This window comes from Tyto alba, unplaced genomic scaffold, assembly GCF_018691265.1.
Source record: "Tyto alba isolate M040663 unplaced genomic scaffold, T.alba_DEE_v4.0 Super-Scaffold_32, whole genome shotgun sequence".
Lineage (NCBI taxonomy): Eukaryota > Metazoa > Chordata > Aves > Strigiformes > Tytonidae > Tyto > Tyto alba.
Genome location: NW_024881307.1, coordinates 2580497 through 2600282, shown reverse-complemented (window position 1 = coordinate 2600282; position 19786 = coordinate 2580497). Strand labels below are relative to the sequence as shown.

Genomic DNA, 19786 nt, shown 5'->3' with positions numbered 1-19786 from the left:
AGCTCTTCAAATCGGCTGCCTTAGTTTTCTGCTAAATAAAACAGGCAGAAATGCTTTTATCTTGCAAAGGCTTGAGAAGACTCGGGGAGCTAATAATGCCCTGGAATGGACTGTGCTTCCACAGCTGCAGCGAGGGTCATTAAAATTGCAGGTGTGCTGGAAGGGCAGTCTGTAGCACTTAGAGCTAAACGTCCTCTAAGTTCAGATATTATTAGTCATTTGTTTGTTCTGGAGGCACTTAAGACTGCTAGAATGAGAGCCAGTAACAAAGCCTTTATTTCTTTGTATACCGCGTTTGTCGTCGTACATAAGATTACTGTTGTTGGGGGGGGGGGTTTGTTTGGTTTTTTTTTGTTGTTGTTGGTTTTTTTTTGTTTTTTTGGTGGTTTTTTTTTTTTTTTTTTTTTTTTTTTTTTGTTTAGCCTTGTTCATTTTTCCACAGATGAAAACTGTAGCTCTCAGGTGCTGCCCATCAGCCAGGATGCCCTGACAGCCCTTTAGTACACTCCCACCTGAAGCTGCTTTGCAGATAAATGTGTCTTTGTGTTAAATTCTTCCATTACAGCTGTCCCCTGTTATTTCTGCGCTAGCCAAGAATTAGAACAGAAGCCAAGTCTCTGTTTAGTATCAGACCTTGGAAAATCTGTTTCTGTAAATAATTGATATTAATGTTACTACAGTTCTTACGTGCTCTGTAGAATGTGTTAGGCTTGGCCTTGCCTAACTGAGCCAGATCTAAAATGTTTGTTTGGTTTTTTTTTTTTTTTATTTTGTTGTGCAGTGTCAAAAAAACACGGCAAGCTCATCACCTTCCTTCGTACATTCATGAAGTCGCGCCCAACAAAACAGAAACTGAAACAGCGGGGGATCCTGAAGGAAAGAGTGTTTGGCTGTGACCTGGGAGAGCATCTTCTCAACTCTGGCCATGATGGTAAGAAACAGTCCATCCTTGAGTTATTTCTCTGTTGGGAATCATATTTCAGGGTGATCGTATCTAGCAAAGGTACTAGTTGGTACTAGCAGGGAAATGTGTAGCAAAAATCAGTGGCTGAAAGACAAATTGAGGCTAATGCTAATAAGAAGCATCGTGGTTTGACGTGGGAGCACTGAAGATGGATGGAACTACTGAAGAGGAGTTCTCAAAGTCTTTGAATTAATATGAAATATTTTTTTGCAAGGAAACAAACTTTATTTACGTGTCAGTGTCGATGAATAATTATCTGGTCTGTTAAATGCATACATTTCTCTAACTCAGTACCTCTGTATGATTCTAGCACAATTTGCATTGTAGATCCTCCGTCTCTCTTTTCTCTTGATTTCACAGAATTTACAGGAATTAGCCGGGTACTATGTTTTGCCACAGCTTACTTTTCTCTCAGTTTGTCACGGTGAGTTTTCTGTAGCTCTTCTCGGTCCCTTTCACCTCCCCACCAGCCGTTCAGGGAGGTAGCAGAGAAGAGCTGTTCGTTCCGAGACAAAAATTACACCGTTTTTCCTACTCTCCCCCGAACCAACTTCTGTTCCACGTGCTCTTTCCTACCCTCTCACTGCGACATCTCCAGTCCGGGCTGCGCAGTCGGGGAGGTACCTGCATTGGCGAGGAGCAATCGGAGGGCTCGGATTCCTTCACAGTTCACCAGCCAAGGTCATTCCCATAAATGGCCCACGCTGAGAGCGATTTAGCAAAGCAGCGGGGAGCAGCCATGGGCTGCAGCCAGTTTGCCCAGGAGTTAAAGCCATCAGGGAATTAGTGACGGGTGTAGCATCACTGTCTGGCTACGTCAGCTTCTTGATTTTTTTGCTCCTTGCTTGTTAATCTGAAGTCTCCCAGCTTTTGCGTGCAGGCCAGAGGAGAAGTGACGGGACGTGTGGGGCAGGAAAGGAGTTTCTCTGTCGCATTTGTTTTCAGTGGTACTTCAGACTCCTTGTTCACGTGTGCCTTTTGGAAAAGGGATGGTAAAGGGTGGGGAGCTGTTTCGTGCGCTTTTTCCAACTGATTCAGCCGGTAACAGCGATGTGCACTCCCTTCCCTGGCGTGAAGGGTTTTACTACCAGTTGGTGAATAACATGAGCTTGTTCTTATGGAATCAGGACTGTGGCGAGGTTCATTTGCTTGTTAATTGGAACCAGTAGAGATCTTTATTGCTGGGGCTTGAAAAGCATCAGAGAGCCAGCAACTGGATGGTTTGGAGACGGAAACAGACAGCAACCCACGTAGGAACTACATCAGGAGTAGGTAATTTACACCACCGGGTAGCTATAGAGCTGGTTTTATATTTGTGCTGCGGGAGCAGTCTTGGAGGGCAGGAGACGTGCCAGCAGAGTGAGCTCATTAATGGGAAAGAGAGAATTCTCTTTTATCCCCAGCCCTCCTCCTGTCCATTTTAGTTAGGCACAAGTCAGCAATAATTAAAGCTTTTCCCTGCCCTCTGCGCTGACTTCTTCCCCTGGCTTTAAGGGGTACGCATTTTATTTAGCATTAAAAGGCACACCCTGAGTTGAACTGAACTGTTCTGACTCCACTGGAGGCTCCTGTTTGACAGTGTCTAGGAGCTCCCTTCTTGTTCTGGTCACTCCCCTCCCATCACGTGGAGCTGAGTGACTGTGTCCGAGCTGTGCTAATGAGGTCTCTTCATCTGAGAAGTGACCACGTGCTTTCACCCTTGATTTAATAACTCTTTCCTAACTCCCTGGAGTGAAGCAGATCCAATTTGAACGTTGCTAACAGGGGCATGTCTCCATTTCACACAGCGGGATTGTTTTTTTTTTTTCTGTGTGATTCAGCTCCCTGACCTGTATTCCAAGTGACGTAATCCCCAGGATTGGTTTTGTGGAGACATTTCTGAGTTCCTGTGAATCAAGCTCCGTGCATGCACAGCGTTTTAAGATTCCCTCATTTTCTAGTGTTAATGTTCCTCAGTCTTGAAGCCAACTCTTGCTGATCTCCTGAAAGGGGACTGAGATACCATGGGAGACCCTAAGTTGAATTAGATAGAGCAAAGATGCAGCCCTGTTCCTTCACCTCATAACCAGAACATAAACAAGTATTTTTATAGGAGCACGGAGTACTGTAGCTGAAGTCTGTGCATGATCCCTCCTGGGAACACGTTGGGATTACATCCATAAAACATCTCAGTTCAGAAGAACAAAAAAGAACCCGGTACATTCATAGAGTCGCTGAGGGTAATGCTGGTTTTGATGGGTTGCTGTCCAAGACCCGAAAGACTTTGCAGTACTTGAAGGAGACAATGACCCTGCCCACAGTGTTTGAAATGAGTGTCACGGCACTCGTGTGCACCTGAGAGATGCCATATTGAGCCAAACTGGAGTTACGTTAAGAATTTTATTAATTATCCACTTTGGGAGGCTGACAAAGCCTAAATTCTCAAGAATTTGCTGTGAAACAACACGAGCAGTCTCAGTTTCACAGTCATGAATACCTGGAACTTTGCGTGTCCTTTAGATAGGAAATGGTGAGAGGGGAGCAGACCGAGAGAATAAAAGTGGCTAAGGAAGGACAAAAACTGAAAGAGGTCTGACATTTTTTAACGAAACGCTGCGTTGAGGCAGCTGGCTCAGACTGCTTAGCTAGGAGAAGAATGTTTGCTATCGTGTGTCTGTATGCCCAGAAGGAATTTACGGACACAGAGGAAATGCTTTACCTACTGCAGGGTGTTGTCTTTCTGTGGGCTCAGCAGGGAATCACTCTCCTCCTGCATCCCTCGCACCTCTTTCAAAAAGAGAATGAATTGGCAGGAGACGTAGAGGAGGGAAGCAGTGCAGAAATGTGAGCTGTTACGGAGGAAAAGCCCAGGTTCGGAACTAGCAAAGCATTTGTCTTCCTTCACCTGAGCTTTAGAGACCAGCCTTGTGCTGAGGCAGGCGTGACAGAACTCGCGCCTGCTAAACTTCAGGGTATAATATGTCTGTTAGGGAGTTTCTCCTTAGGGAAGGGTGTCTGGGTAAGATGGGGCGAGTAGGGCAAGCGGGCTGGTGTTGCCTTTTCATTTTTGATGAGGATGCAGTTTGTCATTTTTTTTAATTGACGTGTGCAGATCTAAGAAGTAACACTCTAAGCAGGCATAGGAAGGGAGGTGAGGTTTTTAACAAACGTTTATAACAACAGCAGTAGGGGTGAGTACTGCGCCTTAAAATCCTTCTGTACGCCTGGTGATTCATGTTGGGGAGCGTGGTGATGACCAGGCTGGCGACTGTAGGCAGGCAGTGTGCTGGGTTTGGGGTTTGGTTGCGGTTTTTTTAACTCCAGTTTGTAGCCTGCTGACAGCTTGGGCCCTTGTGTGGCAGGAGTTACACCTCTGCGTGGTGTGGAACAGCCTTTTCCCAAAGGCCCTTGCAGGCAGGATGGCGGTGGGGGGAAGGAAGCATCATTGTCCGGTTTCTTGGATGAGGATCTGAGTCATGGGAAGATCACAGGATTATTTTTCAAAATATCAGTGTTCCAAGCTGCTTTGGAAATGGGGAAGTAGGAGCCCCGGTGGGTGTACATAGGTGTGAGGCTTCCAGCGAAAGTAACAGCGATCTGTCCCTTTGGTTCCTCTCCTGTGTCACGCGTCCGCACTGAATTACGGGCTGGTACCTGCAGGAGTAAAGCCAGGCTTGATGTGAGGGATTTTCGACTTCTCTGTTGGGTCTAAGTCTAGCAAAGGTTGTGGTGATGCTCCCTTCAAGTACGTTGGGTTGCACAGTATGCCTCCAGCCGGCTCTAGTCACCCAATGGAGCCTGCCTGAAGAGGCCCGTCTCCATTTAATTTTAGTGCGTTATTCATTTGTTGGCTCCTTTTGGGTTTTGAATACTTCCCCTGCCAATGAAGCGTCATTTGGAAGCAGACCAAGCTTAGCAGGGAGTAGCTGTTTCTTCATCGCCCTGAGAGATGTTCCCAGTTGGTTTGGTGCTGTTGACACCCACCGTGCTGGTTTGTTTTTTACGGAGCTGTGAGATGCAGCAAATTCAGTATAATCCCTGACTCAGGAAGAGCCCTTGTTCCCTTTGTAGGCAGGTAGAGCTTTTTCCCCCTGAACTTTTTTCTCTCGCAGGAACCCAAATAGATCTTAAATTTAGCTCGACCCCGATTAGAAAGAATTGTGCTTGCAGAGGATGTGTTTGTTTAGTGTGGGAGCTGGTTAAATGCTGTATTGCAGCATCTGTCCCATGGCCTCGTTCGTGCCTCCAGAATATTTCGAAACGGAGCTCTCCGCAACTTCTGAATCGATGACAAGCGTAGGAGTCCGCAGTGATGTGGTTAGCAGAAACTTTGTGCCTGGCTGCACGGAGAGGCCAGCGGGGTGGGAGGCTGGGCAGGTTCCTGACTCACTGGCAGAGCAGTGGCCGAGGTTTATGCAGAGTCTCGGGCTGCGCGGAGCTGCAACGCAAACGGGGAGGCTGGGCGGTCATCGACTCACCGAACGGTTTGGCTTGGAGGGGACCTCAAAAGGTCATCTAGTCCCAAGCCCCCTGCCCCGGGCAGGGACACCTTCCTCTAGAGCAGGTTGCTCCAAGCCCCGTCCAACCTGGCCTTGAGCCCTGCCAGGGAGGAGATCTGGCGCTGCAGTTGCGGTGGTGCCGTTTCTCGCCGGGCCCTCGGGGTCGGTCGGCCGCACTCGGCCGGCGCCAGAGAAAAGCCAGGCTGCTCTTGGGGGAGTATAGGAGTTGTGAGCCGCAGCAGATGAGGGATTGCTTTACAAGGTACTTTTTATTCAAATGCTGCTGGGAATAATGTGCTGTAATGTTCGGACTAGAGAGGATGGGGCATAAAATACCGGCGGCTCTTTTTCCGTGCTGAAAATGTTCCTGCTGCCTGGCGCTTGATAAAGATGATCATTTCTCTCTTGGCGGTCAGAGTGGAGCACAGGCTAGCCCCGGCGTACCCTGAAATGATGAGACCGGGTGTTCATTTCATGAGATAATCCATACAATACAGTCAGCAATATTAACAGGATTTTGTAGGCTAAAAGCAAATGGTGTTTTTGTACCTCTTCATGCGTTTGTTGCATTGATAAGTCATCCGCCTCCGTAATCAGAAAAGATGGATTTAGAAATGGCACTCATTTTTAATCGACCGGTTTCCCATATTGAAAGATCTATACCTCAGTTTTGAATTGTTAGAAAATAACCAGGCATCTGTAATCAACAGGAAGAGGTATTGCTTATCTTGCGGAGAAAGTAAATGCCTACAAAAGGCAGTTTACTATCACACCCGCTTCTTGCTGTCTGGCCTTCCTATTCTACCCAGTTCCCCAGATTTATTCGCAATTATTTTGGACAAGTTGGGTAGGATTAAAGAAAAAATAAATTGAAAGCTGAGACTTTTCAGAACAGCATGCAAGATCAAATCATAGCAGTTACGGGATCTTGCTCCCTGTTACATACCGGGCACCAGCAACATCTGTTTCCAAGGGATGGTTTTATTCTCTCGTGCTGGTTTTTATGCTCTTCAGAGAAGCTCCTTAACAGCACTTTGGGATTTCTGGTGACAGCACAGCTTGTTCTGGGTCCTCTGGTGTGATCCTGCCCCTCGAGCGATCCCCTGGCTGCAGCTGGGTGATGTAGTTGCCTTTGATGCTGATTTATTGCAGATTTGAGTGTGGGGAGAACTCCGTTACCAGAACAGACTAACGGAGGGCATGAGACCTTGGGCAGCAACTTGGCAGGGTCCTATAAAATTCTGGTTCCCCTTAGCTCAAGCGCAAGTTTAGTAACCTGTATGTCATCTCTTTGGTTCCTAGTACTAATGTGAGGAGTCCCTTTTATTAGTTCATAATTTTCATTATAATCGAAGTCTACCCGGCTGGCTTTGGATCTTTACCATCTGTGAAGGAAGCCTTGATTTGGAATTCAGCACAGCTGAGTCTTACATATTTATTATTTTTAGTTTTTCTTGATGTTTCAACTCTTAGAGGGTAAATTTAACCAGCTTCTACTCTCTCTCTTACTGCTAGAGAAATTGAACATGACAAACAAGAAGCAAAGCAAACTCTGCTGAAAAGTAGAAAGTGATAAATATTTACAAAATTGCTGCTTTTTTTCCCTTCCTTTCTGCAAATACTGCTTTTAATTGTAAACACAAGGCGGGCCCTGAAAGCCGGGAGCTTCCAACTGATGTTCTGAAGGCCCAGCTGAAATCCCTGCTCGTGATGTGTCCTTGGCAGGGAATTGCTTTGCTCCAAGACAGACGGTTTAGCATTTGCAGAGTTTCCAGCAGAAGTAGATCCTCCAGCTTTTACCTGGGCCCACTACAGTTCAAATAACAAATAGTTACGTGGCAGCACAGCAGCCCTGGAGTGTAGTTCCCCAAGTATGCTTGGAATTGTTATGACTTGAGTGCTGGCAACCACATCAATAGATTTGTTTAAGCAATAACTTCTTGTTCTTATACAAAGGTTTATTGAAGTGCTGCACGGAAAAGGTAGGTCGTGTGTGTTAGCCATAACATTTGGATCAGAATGATGAAATTGGCCACAGTCATTACACTGGGCTGAGCAGAATGTTGGCTGTGGATGAGGCTGAAGGTTTATCTTAGATGTGTTCATTCTGCAAAAGAACCCTTGGGGCATTTTTGTACTTTTAATAGGTATTTTTAGGGTATCCAAGCTGACAAGTTTGTGAACTTGAAGGTTTCAAACCTCCAAGTAGGTTCAGATCTGGCATCCTGCTTGTACTGTGGCGTCTGTTTTTAAAGGAGTTCGTGGTTAGGACATAAATCTGAGTTTTGAAGGATTGGTTTGCCATTCTCTTTTCTGCTAAGACATTTCTTGTGTGACTTTGTCCTTTAAAGTAGGATGCAGCTCCTTTTATCTTGGACATCTAGCACTTTTCCAGGTCTAAGGTCAATTAGCTTTGTAGCTCATTAAAGCAGACAGATATATCTGGAGGATGTCTACCATCATATAGGTGTTTAAAAAAAAAAAAAAAAAAGTGGATCCTAACTTCTCCATTGGCACAGCAGGAAAAACAATGCATCCTTACTTATCCAGTAATTTTTGTAATGCCCTCCTTGGTATCTGGGGAAAGAGAGCCATAAATAAAACACATGGCAAGTGGAAAATTCATATGCCAGGGCTACAGCTCACAAATCGGGCTGTATCTTGTGTTTCCTACCTAATGCAGGTTTTGAGGGAACTGGAAATCTTCCTGTTCCGTCTCCCTTAACAGTATTTTTCTGTGCGCTGCGGTCCTCTTGAGAAAACTTAAACTAATTGTATAGTACATGGCTGGTCACTGTGAAGGGGCAAATCCTACACCGGAATATTGTATTTAGTTACCAAGAAATTGTAGCTGGTCTGTGAGTGCCCATGAATGAGTTCAGGAGGCAGCTGCCGATAGACAGAGAGGACATGGTCTTCCATCAGTAAATTTTTTCCACTACTTGAAACTGTAAAAGTTGTTTATAAACTCCATGCCCTAGAGATACATTAAACTTTTCCTCCTCCCCAAGTGATTTACTTTTGTGCCTGAGAAATCATGAACAAAGGGGAGGATTCGACACATACTCGTAGTGGTTTGCTTTGCGTGTTGGAGCCCAAACTGACCATCTCCATCTCTTGCAATCCTTTATCATTTCCTGCTTGTTTTATGTTACGCAGTGAAGAAATACTGCTGTCTCAGCGTTCTCACTTGCATCTGAGTCCGTGTTTGCCACAGCTCTGCACGCAGACAGTGTAAACGGGGGGAAAAATGGTTGTGAAGCTGCATTCTGGGGCCGTAATTCAGTGGGGTGGTGGCGATTTGACAGCCCCTTTGAGCTCACGGGTAGGATGAGCCATACCCCTCCGTTCATCCTGCTGGCTATTATTTCATTTGGCTGTCCCTTTTTTCAGGAGATTGGCAATATATCGAAACCAGTCAGCCTCAGACAGGCAGAAACCAATTTCCTTTCAGTATTTCACAATTGTTTGCAATTTTTAAGTCAAAATCCATCACCAAAGGACTTGGGCAGTCAGCGACCTAAGCTGTAGTCAGAGTTCTGGCCGGTGAGCTGGGAGCCGGGCGCTTGCGAGCTCAAACCCCATCTCCCACACACTTCGTGGCCTCGGGGAACTTGCTTGGTATCTCCCCTTCCATCTCCACGCTTGTAAAATCAAACTAATAGTCCGTATCTGCCCCCAGGCTGCCGCACGGGTAGGTTCTTTAATACTTGTGAAGTACTTGGAGGATTAAGAGCGTGGTATAAACATTAAATAGTATTTATTCCAGTGTTAACACAGGCTGGTATGCTAGATCCAGAGTAGCGTTGTGAATGTCTGTAGGAAATAAGTAAGTTTATCTGTGTGTATCCCCTGTATTTATTTTGTTCCTTGATTGGGTTTGCATCATTTCATAAATCTAAACATGTCAGGCATTTTGGAAACCAAACGGTGCTCAAGTCACTGGAGCGCTTCTGTAAATGGTGACAAACCTGCGTGTTTGAGGTGCCCGAGTGTTTCTTCCGATCGGGTAGTATGTGCCTCTGCACACACAGGCCCGTGTCACGTAAAAAAATGGATCCAGCAGCCTGGACAAAAGTGTTGGACAATAGTTGACCCAAATTGCAGATGAGCAGAGAATATGCCGCTTCCTGCAGATGCGTTCTCTGCTGCACAAACTCGTTGAACACAAGTTGAGACTTAAAAAGGCCAATAGTTGTGAGCTATTTTGGGCAAATTTCCAAACATAACAGGCACTGTTATTGCTTCACCATCTGCCCTCTGAATTGCTGGAACTCAAGATTACTGGGTACGGGGTTAGCATTACAAAGAGGTACATGGGGTCCCCGTGGAGAATTACTTGTTTGGGGGGAAGTACTTGCAGAAAGGGAGAGCTGAGCAGGCAATACAAGCTTTTGGAGTTAAGAAAAGAGACAGTTTCTCTCTCCCCTTCTTTTTTACCCTGCTTGCAGCTGTGAGGAGCTAAATTCTTTATGCCTGAGTGACCCAGAGGACAGCAGGGAGTTGAAAATTAATTTGCATTTCGAAACACTACAGCTGTAGGAGGAACAAACATGAGAAAAAAATGTTGCAGTCTGTAAAGGAATTGCTTGTGCTCTTACCCTTCCACTTTTAATGAGGTGGATCCTTTTTCCCCTCTCAACTTATTGTAGTAAATACAACCCGTCTAAACAGAAACCCCCAGCACACAGTCCAAATAGGAATGTACTAGTATCTTTATTCCGTTTGTGGATATTTTGTATTAAAGACAAAAAGGTTGACCCCAGACAACTAGGTGGATGCAGCCTGGGAGGTGGATGTACTGTGCAGCGGCTCCACTCTTTGATACATGTGCAGTAAGGTACCACTTGCAGAACTCGAGTGTTCAGGTGTCCTAGCAGAGACATACCCACAACATCGAGAATGTTGCTTATCTCACAGGACTTGAAAAACACGGTTATCTACCTTCCTAGCCTGATGCAACACAGTGGGATTTATGTTTCTCAGGCTTGAACTTTGCACTTTGTTTTCACACAGTTCCTGGTAAACTACCATTAAAAAAAAAAAAAAAAAAAAGTCCAGCCTTAAAAAGCAGAGTCTGGTGCCAGAGGCCAGTTCCGCAGACGGGCGCTGCGTGGTATTGGCTCCTGGAACCAACTCGTGGTTTATGGCCCCTGTTCCACGATTGCATTTTCCCAAGTGCAAAAGTCACACTTCAAATAGAAACGTTGCACGTTACCAGGAAACAGTGCAGGGTGTGACGGGAGGCTCGGACTTTGCACAACCCATCAACAACAGCAGAAATAATTTTAATGCGGGTCACTTCTTGGAAATAAGGAAGAGAGCATCTTGAAGGAAGTTTGCTGTTTGGTTGGTCTTGGACTTCTGTCTTACTCCTGCTGCTTCAAACGTGAGGACGCAGATTTAGGAGCGAGGCAGAAGTCCTTAGAAGAGAATCTTTTAAAGGTTGGGGTTTTTTTCCGAACGTGCAGGGGACGGTGGGGTCTGCATGCTGATAAATGACACATGCAGGCGGCTCGCTGGGTGGCAGGAAGCTCCTTACAGGGTGATAGAAAGGAAATCTTTCATCTCTCTGTCCCGTGCTGCTTTACACCTTGTGTGCAACTTTTACTGTAAGGTGGAGGGAAGGGTTTCAGAAATGAGTGGTTTGAAAAGAGGTTTGTGGAAAAAGTTACAGTCTGAATTATTGCTGTTTTTTGAGGAAGTTCTTGGACAGTTTTTGCAACACTGAGGTAAAAGTAGGAAGATGATGGGGGTAAAAAGCAAGAAGATGAGGGGAGTAAAAGCAACTGTATTTCTTCGAGTGAGGCCATTCATTGTTAGGTTTTTACGTAACCACGCGTTAATATGGCAAGGGAGACGGGACTTAGTTGGCTGATTTCAGATGTCTGGAAGTTGTCAGAGTCCCAGCTAGTCACAAAACCTCAAGGAAAGGGCACGGCCACACGCAGCCCCCACCTTCTGTATGGTCCTGGGTGCTCTCGGGGCTGCTTCATCCTCTGCCGGCGCCCTTCCTTCCTTGCAGCCTGGACAGTTAAGAGTGAGCTGCCTCCACCTAAACTTTTCTCTTCTGGCTGATTGCTTCAATTTATATTTTCGTGGCTCAAAAACGTAGCCCTTAGCCTTAATCCCTCACTCAGTTCTGGTTTTTCCATATCCTTCCAAGGTAGCATTGCACGTACTCGATCACCTTTGCTTAGGCCGTTCAAAGTGGCGCCCAGGACAGTTTATTTCATTTTTCTCCTTCCTGCTGGGCTGCAGGTTTAGCTTTCCTCATTGATTTGCTAGGTGTGGAATTCAGCTGAGCAGCTGCGTTTCAGGGCGCTGTGGCCCATTAACCAGCCAAAAGGCCTGGCTTGTGCAGCACTTCACCTTATTGCTGTAATATTGTGCAAACGACGCTGCTAGAGGGGAGCTTGATGGGAGGCCTCCTTCCCCAGGCTGAACAAATAGTTCTGATTCCAGTAACGTACTAAGAAAAAATAAAATAAATAAATAAATAAATAAATAAATAAAAGAAAAGAAAGCAAGCCTCTCAAAACCCAGGGAGGGAACATTACAAAAGATTAGAAAGGAAAAAAATAAACCCAGGATGCTAGGAAAGGAAATGTGCCTGATTTCAAGATGAATCAAAATGTTGTTCAGAGTGAAAACCATAAAACTTCTGCTTGCTCTTAATGGCAAAGAATTAACTGGTTAACGAGCCCTCGGAGATGCAATAAACCTTTCAAACCAGCTGAGAGATGCTCAGGAATGAGTTGAATAAATTCCTTTAGCTGCTGTGGTGATAAAATATCCTTTTGCTGATGCGTCGACGCTTCCAGCCTTTTGCATTTTGTTCCCTTGAACTACCTGTCGTTTGAGGCAGCGAAGGGAAGGAGGGAATGAGGGACGGGGACTGATTTTTGAACGGGAGACGTGTACAGCCCTCAGATTCTCACGAAGAGGTGGGAGTTCAAATGTAGCACCTGCCAGGGGATTTTAGCAGGCTGCAGCTGCGTCGGTGCCTTCACTGCGGGGAGATTATCTAGAGTCGGTGGTTGAAGGAAAGGAATAAAACCAAACAGTGAGTACGGGTGCACTCCTTTTTGCTTGCCTGGGAACATGGAACTGGGAAGGGCTGTGTGTTGGGTTTAAAAAACACAGATGCTGGTTGAGAGGTTTCCTGAGCAGCGGCTTGTTGGGGCTGAAGGAATAACCCTTGTGCTTCTTCCCTCCTTGCGTCTTTCCCGGAGGGGCTCGCTCGTGGAGTTGTCAGGAACCGGGTGCTGAGCTCGGTGGACCTTTATGGCTTTTAATACAAACCACCTGCGTCATCAAGTCTGGTTGTTATAATTGCAGGAAACCACAGTAATTAACTAGAGTTGATAGAATTTTAGTGTAGGTGCTGCTGCGTCCTGTGAGAAGGAACCTCCATCGGTTTCCCGCTGTGATGCAGCTGAGATACCTTTCTGATGCAAATCTGGTAATTAGTTTGGGATCTAGAAGCCGAAGTCAGGACCTGAATGGTGAGAAGTTCACCTCTGCAGCAGGGGGAGGGATTTGTGCAGTAGATTGGGTATCGGAAAAAGTCACGACGTGATGTCAGAAGCCACCGTAGGTGGTGGTCGCCTTGGCAGACTTCACATTTGCAAAATTAAGTGTCAGCTTGTGCTCTCATCCTGCCATTTCATTCTGGTGGTAACAGACATTGTTCCCCCTGTATGTGTATATATACATCCGTGTAAATGTGTATTTAGCTGAAGGGCTTGGGATTCAAAGGGCAGAGGGAGGTTAAACACACGTGTAACTGTCAGGTGTCATCTTTGTTCAAGAATCAGAAAAATCAAGTCACCACTCCGGCAAAGGGCCCTCAAATATAATTATAGTCCTGCTTGAATTTCAGTCACTTCTCCAACCATGCAGAATTCCCCCAAAATATCTGTGGTGCTGGCACGATATATTTAGCTTAAAGAACAGATCGTCCTGGTAACCAGATTAGGAAACGCATAGAACAAGCCTGCTGGAATTTTTTTTCAGTCTATATTAATGATTCTAACTGTGCCCAGGATCTTCCATGACAAAAAGGCACGTTAGGAAGCGTGCTGTTGGTGCCGCATCCCCCCCGCCTTCCCCCCTGTTCTCCCTTGACCCGATTCACGTTGGCACAACGGGTCGCTGCTCCGCTGGAGCGGTGCAGAAGCACCATCCTCGCCGTGCCTGTTTGTCTGCGCGGGTGGGTGAACCCCAGGAGGGCCAGGCCTTGGGAAACGTGCGGAGCTCGCTCCCTGGGGCTCGGCCCTGCGGGTAGGAAGCGTGGGCGGGGGTCCTGGCCGGGCTGGTGGTGTGGAGGTGAGCAGCTCTCTGCGCTGGCTCCCCACGCTGCGTATGCGTCGCGGTGTCAGCCTCCCCGGCAGGAATTAAGCAGGCAGGGAACGTGCTGTTTATTTATTTGCTTATTTATATATTTCAACAGGCCCTACTAATTTCCGGGGGACCCCTACTGAGATGCCAGTATTGGGCCGTTACAGTCTTTGGGATTTTGCAGTTAAGCATTAGCAGATCTTGCCACAACACTTGAAAACTTGGGCAAACTCCTTGACCCAATCCTTTGCGGCTCTCGTAGCCGGGCAGTTGGCAGAAGGAAATGATGCAGGGCGGGGGCTGAGCCCCTCGCTCAGTTCACTCGTGAGATTTGTGACCTCTCACCGTTTCTAACGGGTGGTGGTGGGGACAGACACACGTGTCGACATCTCGCATGCTCTTGCTTGGTTCTCAGTGAAACCAAAACGAGCGTGAGTCTAGCGTGCCTTGCAATCTAGGGTGCTTTCTTTCCTCACAGAAGAAAAGATGCCGCTAACTGTGTCAGCATCTAAAACCTTGCCCTTCGCCTTCGCTGCAGCGGATGGTGCTGTTCTCACCTCTCTGCTTTTCCCCACGGATTTGTACCTGGGTCACACTGGAATCTTAACGCTGTAGAGCAATGCAAAACCAGATTTTAGCCCTTTTTGGCAACTGCTGAAGCATCCTATAACTCCTTCGCCGTCCACTTGAAGCCTTAGAAACTTTCTTCTTCAAGAGGTGCTGAATCTTTTTGGGTAAATGCTGGTAAGTGTTGTCCTCCAAAAACGTTTTTTGAAATTATATTAGATTTTAGGGCCTTCTGTTCCACCTGCTCCATTCTCAGACACGTGCCTTACGGCGTTGCGGGTGACGGACACGCACCTTACCAACGTCCTTTCCCCACGTGTATTCGCTCAGCGGTGAGTTGGTGTTGCTTATCCCGGCTCAGGTGCCCAAAGGTGGGTCAGGTTGACCCCTAATGCCAACAACTGTGGTGCTACTGCGAGCGGGACCTTTAGCTTCGGAGCGGTGGCTGAGGTTTCCCTCCCAGCGTCTTCTGGCTGCGCCAGCAGAAGTTGAAATTTCCATCGGGCCTACTGGGGAGAGGAGAAAGGCGATCACCTCTCCTGGCTTTCCTCCCCCCAGAAAGGCAGCGCTTGGTTTTAAAGGCTCTTTCTGTGTACAAGGAAAACAATGTGAGATGCTGTAAACGCCTGGTAGTGTAATATAGAAGTTTGACTGGCTCCTGGTGTCGTTGGATATCGCAGGTCCGGGGCCCAACCTGCTCTCGCCGAGCCGTGCCGCACAGATTTACAGGTTCTGTTCTGTCCTGTGCTCCAGTGCAGAGCAGCTGCGCCCTCAGCCCAGGCTGTGCCTGCTGGTTGCCAGGGAATTATTTAAAACGAGGCTTTTCTCTGGCTGCGTGTTTGCTGCAAGCTGGGGCGAAAAAGCAGTGAAGCAGCTGAGGAAGGGAAAGCACAGAGCATCTCAGTTCAGCAGCACTGCGGAGAACTGACTGGCAGATGGTATTTGCTGCTTAATGTAAGGGGATTTGCTACAGGACCTATTCAGGATCTGTGTCACGTGGCAAACTGATCAGACCCGGCATCTAACGTAAGAATAAATCTAGATCATCAGAGGAGCTGTAGCGAAAAGGTGGCTCGCAGAGGAATCCCCAAGGATCTGAGCTTTTTCCGTGAAGATTTGCTGATGGTCACAAGAGCTCAATCCTTATTTTCTTTCTGTGTTCAAGGCAGTTGTATCTCCCTTTTCTAAATAAAGCAATTAGCTCCTCCTTAAGCTTGCAAGGACGGGCAGACAGCTCCGGCAGTGGATGCTGCGTGGGGCTGGGAAGTCAGCTGGAAGGAACGGGTTGGTGAAGCAGCTTGAATATTAACTTGACACCTAATTATATCCTCTGGGGTTATTTCTTCCATTCTGTCATACCCCGGACTGTCTGCAGTTGCTGTGAGCACAGTATGTTGTGGAGCTATCTAAATTCAGTCATGTTCTGGTAGACATTGGGAATGAAATTGGCAGTTGTCAAAACTCTCTTGGCCCTGGTGCAAAAAATAGCGTCTCCTCAATGTTTATATTTGCTTAAACCAAGCGGTATAGGTTAATCCTATATAGATTTGAAAACAAAGGAAGTCTTTGGCCGAAGAGAGTGTATTTACTCAATTTTATAGCTCCTCTGGAATGGAATTTAACACCACAGTTCTTGTGGGAGTTGTGATGGGACCTGCACTGTCCAGAAATCGACTTTTTTCAACCTGATTCATATCCTGGCATCTCTTTAAAGCAAAGAACACTTCTGGCCAGTGTTCCACACCGACTCCTAAAGTTAAATTTCTTACAGGCTTTCTCCTCTAAGGAAGAACTAGAGCAGTAGTCCAGCTGGGCTTACTTGATGGCATCTGACAAGACCACAACCTGAACTAGGACTACAATAACGTGCTCGACTAACCAGCAACGCTTGTTCTTTAGTCCCCCAGGTCCTCAAGAGCTGCACGGAATTCATTGAGAAACATGGCATTGTGGATGGCATCTACCGTCTGTCTGGGATTGCGTCCAACATCCAGAAACTCCGGTAAGGGCGCTGGCTGTGACGAACCCTTTGGCACGGGGCGAGCGAGCCACTCGCGAGGTTCCAGGCCTGCCCTGGGGCAGCCTCTTCCAGCAGCCCCGGTGCGGGGGCACGACCTGTGCTCGAGGGGGGGTCTAGGCTGGGTTTGCCACCGGTTTTGGAGGCACAGAGGCTTGTTTGGTAGAATTCCCTGGGCAGGACGGTTTTCCTTCGGGATGGAGTATCGGGAGGCTCCGGGATCGTGGTGTCACTGTGCTGTCACACTTCGTTCCTGTTTCCTCCTGCCCCCGGAGCCCTTTTGAGCAGCTGAGATTTCTCCTTGCTGCTTGGGACTCCTGGCGTATCAGCGATTAATTGGCAACGGGCAAAGAATACTCTCAGCATTGTCGGTGGGTGGCATTGCCGTGCTGTGCGGGGGAAGGCTGGGTGTGTGTCCTCCCCGGCTGGGAGCTGTTCTCATCGCACAAAATGGGCTTTACCCTTCTGTGAGGCTGGTTTTCCTCCCGTCGTTTGGTATGCATTTTTCTGTTGTGAAGGGACCGAGGGAACCTAGTGGGATGTGACTAATTCCAGTGTTGATCCTGGGCCCACGGCCTCGCAGAGGCAGCAAAGGGGTATTTTCCAGATGAAGGATATCCTTTTTGTACCGGCTATTCCCGAGTTCAGTGGACAGGTTTAAGCCGGTACAGTTACTGTACAAACCCTCATATGGATGGGCTTATTCTGGTTCTGCTTAATCCTGTTTCTCTTCACAGCAAGTTCCATTTTAAAAATCTGCTCCCGAGGCTTTGATATGCAGGCTCCAAAGACTTTGATTGTAGCTGTTGCCCAGAGCAGTCTCGGCTGAATAAAACGTTTGCCCTTGCTTCGCTCACATCCCCTTTAATTCTCCATTTTGACTTGTGCTGAACCATCTTTCTGATCTCTGCCCTAGGCGATTTTTTTCCCTTTGTGTTGCCAGGACCGTTTTCTCGCTGTTTTCCAAAGGTGCTTTAAAAATTATTTTCTAAAACTTTAATGGCAGAATTCCCTGGTATAGTACAGAGAACGAAGCGACAGCCTATTTTTCAATTTCCTGAGATGTCCCAGAGACAAAAGGAAAGGCGTACATGTCATCACTTGTGGATGTTGTCCCTAATGTTCATCTAAATCGCTACAGATTTGCATGTTTGATGAACGTAGGACACGTTGCATTGCTGTAGTTCCCAGCTATATAAACAGATCGTTAGGCTTATTTCAAAGCTCGGGCTGCAGTGTCCTTGTGAATGAGTCACTGTTCTTAAGTTTCACATAGAAGATTTGGATCTCCCAGATTTAAAGGGCTTTTTGGTTGAGGAAGAAAGTTAGAGAATTTATTCCACGTGAGAGATTTACTCCAGGCCAGAGGTTGGCTCCTCAGCAGTGCAGTAGCTGCCGTCGTTCGGCTGGTGGGCAGAGCAGAGCGAGTGTGGAGTTGGTGTGCGTATCCCTGTGTTCTGGCTTTTTTGGGGAGACCGTGAAGTTGGGTTCTTCTGCTAACACAGCCTTCCTTTGGCATCAGAAGAAGGAACGTGTAGTTCTCGCAGCAGCCAGCACAGAGAGAAGTAAGGCTGAATGTACCTGGACTTCCCTTTCTTCACTCCATATTTTTATTTAGATACTGCAGCACCGGGAGTACTGGCGTGGGGCAGGATACGGCCAGAGAATTTCAGCCAAGGTTGAGTGCATTTGCAGGGGGTGGGTTGGTGTCTTTCCCGGGTCCCCCTCCTGAGCTCTGTCTTTTTCCGTGGAGCCAAGTGGGGAAATAAGTTTCTCTCCCAGATGGGAGTACGCGATGAGCCCGCACGTGCCTGTGGGAGCGGTGTGGGCTGAGGACTCTGGTTACCGGCAATCCATTGGCTGGGGAAAACACAAACCTTTATTTCCTTCTGTGCCACCTTTGGGATGAAGGACGGGGGTGGAGCGTTCACCCTCTGGTCTGAAGAAGCCGAGGCCTCTTCTGCCCCCAGTCTGGCGTCCCTCACGCAGCCTTCGTGTCTGGGGGAAGGAGGGAGCACCTTTCTGGTCTCGTACGGGACACAGGGTTGACCGCTGCAGTTAGAAACACGCGGGGTGCCTTGGACAAGGGTACAAACTGGTTCTGTCCTGTAGAGAGAGAGAGGCAAGCTCAGCGTTTGAGCTCTGCTGAAGGCATGGTTTCTCCTCTGTGTTACATCACCTGGCCTGGGCCGGGGGAGAAGCCGGCGATGTTGCCGCCGAGCCCCCAGCGCTGCTGCGGTTGTAGTGCAGACGGGATGACTCCCCGTGTCGGTTTACAGCTTAAAAACCCTTGTAGAGAAACGGAGCCTCAGCTAGAGCAGCCCTGTTCTCGCGGCTCCCTGGGGCCTGACTCACCCTGCTCGTCCCTGCAAAACCGTCCTGCTAATTTGAAACAGCGCTTTCCATGCACATATCATAGCAGCAAGCCAGCCCTTGGCCTTCTAAGCACAGTTTTTCTTTCATTACTGTTTGTGATTTTGGTTTTTTTCTCCCTCTGAAACCCAAGGGGAAGGCTCGGGGATATTCTTCATGTGGTTCCTGGCTCTGTTCACCCTGTGGCAGAGGCGTGCTCAGCTCACCAGCCTGTCCTCAAGGAATTTTTGCACACACTGGTTTCCGTGTGCAGCAGCTGCCGCTGGCGCTGCTCTTCTCCGTTGCTTTATCATTTCGATTTCGAGGCCTTTGAAAAGCAAAGGGTAGCAGCTTTCGTTCAGACCTGTGGGCACTCCTCCCGGCAGCTCCCAGTCGCGGCCCGTGGGCATTAAATATTCAGATTGTCTCTGAGGTCTTGGAAGATTCTCTGGAGCCTTTGTGAAAAGCCCTGCTGCAGCAGAAGGGATTGCAGACTAGCCCATCAGTTGTAAGACCAACTGAAAAAGCCTTATTAGAAAAAAGAAAAGTCCCATTTTTGGAAGAATCCACTCTATCAACACCACAACCATGGGGCATGTGGCTTTGGTGACTGACTTAAGTATTTATTTTTTTCCTATAAATCAGGAAACCCTTGCTTTTCTTGACTGTAATTTGCGCTGGGTTTTATTTTCATTCCTCCTTTTCGTACCCCTTTGCCCAATTTTCTGTTCTCCTTTCCAGCCACGAGTTTGACTCGGAGCAGATTCCTGACTTGACAAAGGACATTTACATCCAGGATATTCACTGCGTGGGCTCCCTCTGCAAACTGTACTTCCGCGAACTCCCCAACCCTCTGCTGACCTACCAACTCTACGAGAAGTTCTCAGTAAGTACAAGGCCGTGCCTTTCGCCTTCCACCTCAGCGTGACTTCATCTGGACAGGTTGAACAGAGAAATATTGAAAAGGATCCAGCAGCAAGCTGAACCCGTCTTCCACACGCCTTTCTTTGTCTGTCTTGTGCTTGCGTTGGGGTTTTTGGAGAGATCAGAAGCGCTCAGCTCCAA

General features: G+C 47.5%; 1 protein-coding gene across 9 annotated transcripts in view; it reads left to right on the top strand.

Annotated features, from left to right (window-relative positions):
* The window catches only part of ARHGAP32 (Rho GTPase activating protein 32), a 258295-nt gene that overhangs the window by 218880 nt on the left and 19629 nt on the right, over positions 1-19786 (top strand). For all 9 annotated transcript variants that reach the window (XM_032982271.2, XM_032982272.2, XM_042800645.1 and 6 more), the window contains 3 exons: positions 782-931; positions 16252-16354; positions 19463-19607. In XM_032982271.2, the coding sequence (XP_032838162.2) occupies positions 782-931; positions 16252-16354; positions 19463-19607 (398 nt within the window). The remainder of the gene's footprint in view (positions 1-781; positions 932-16251; positions 16355-19462; positions 19608-19786) is intronic.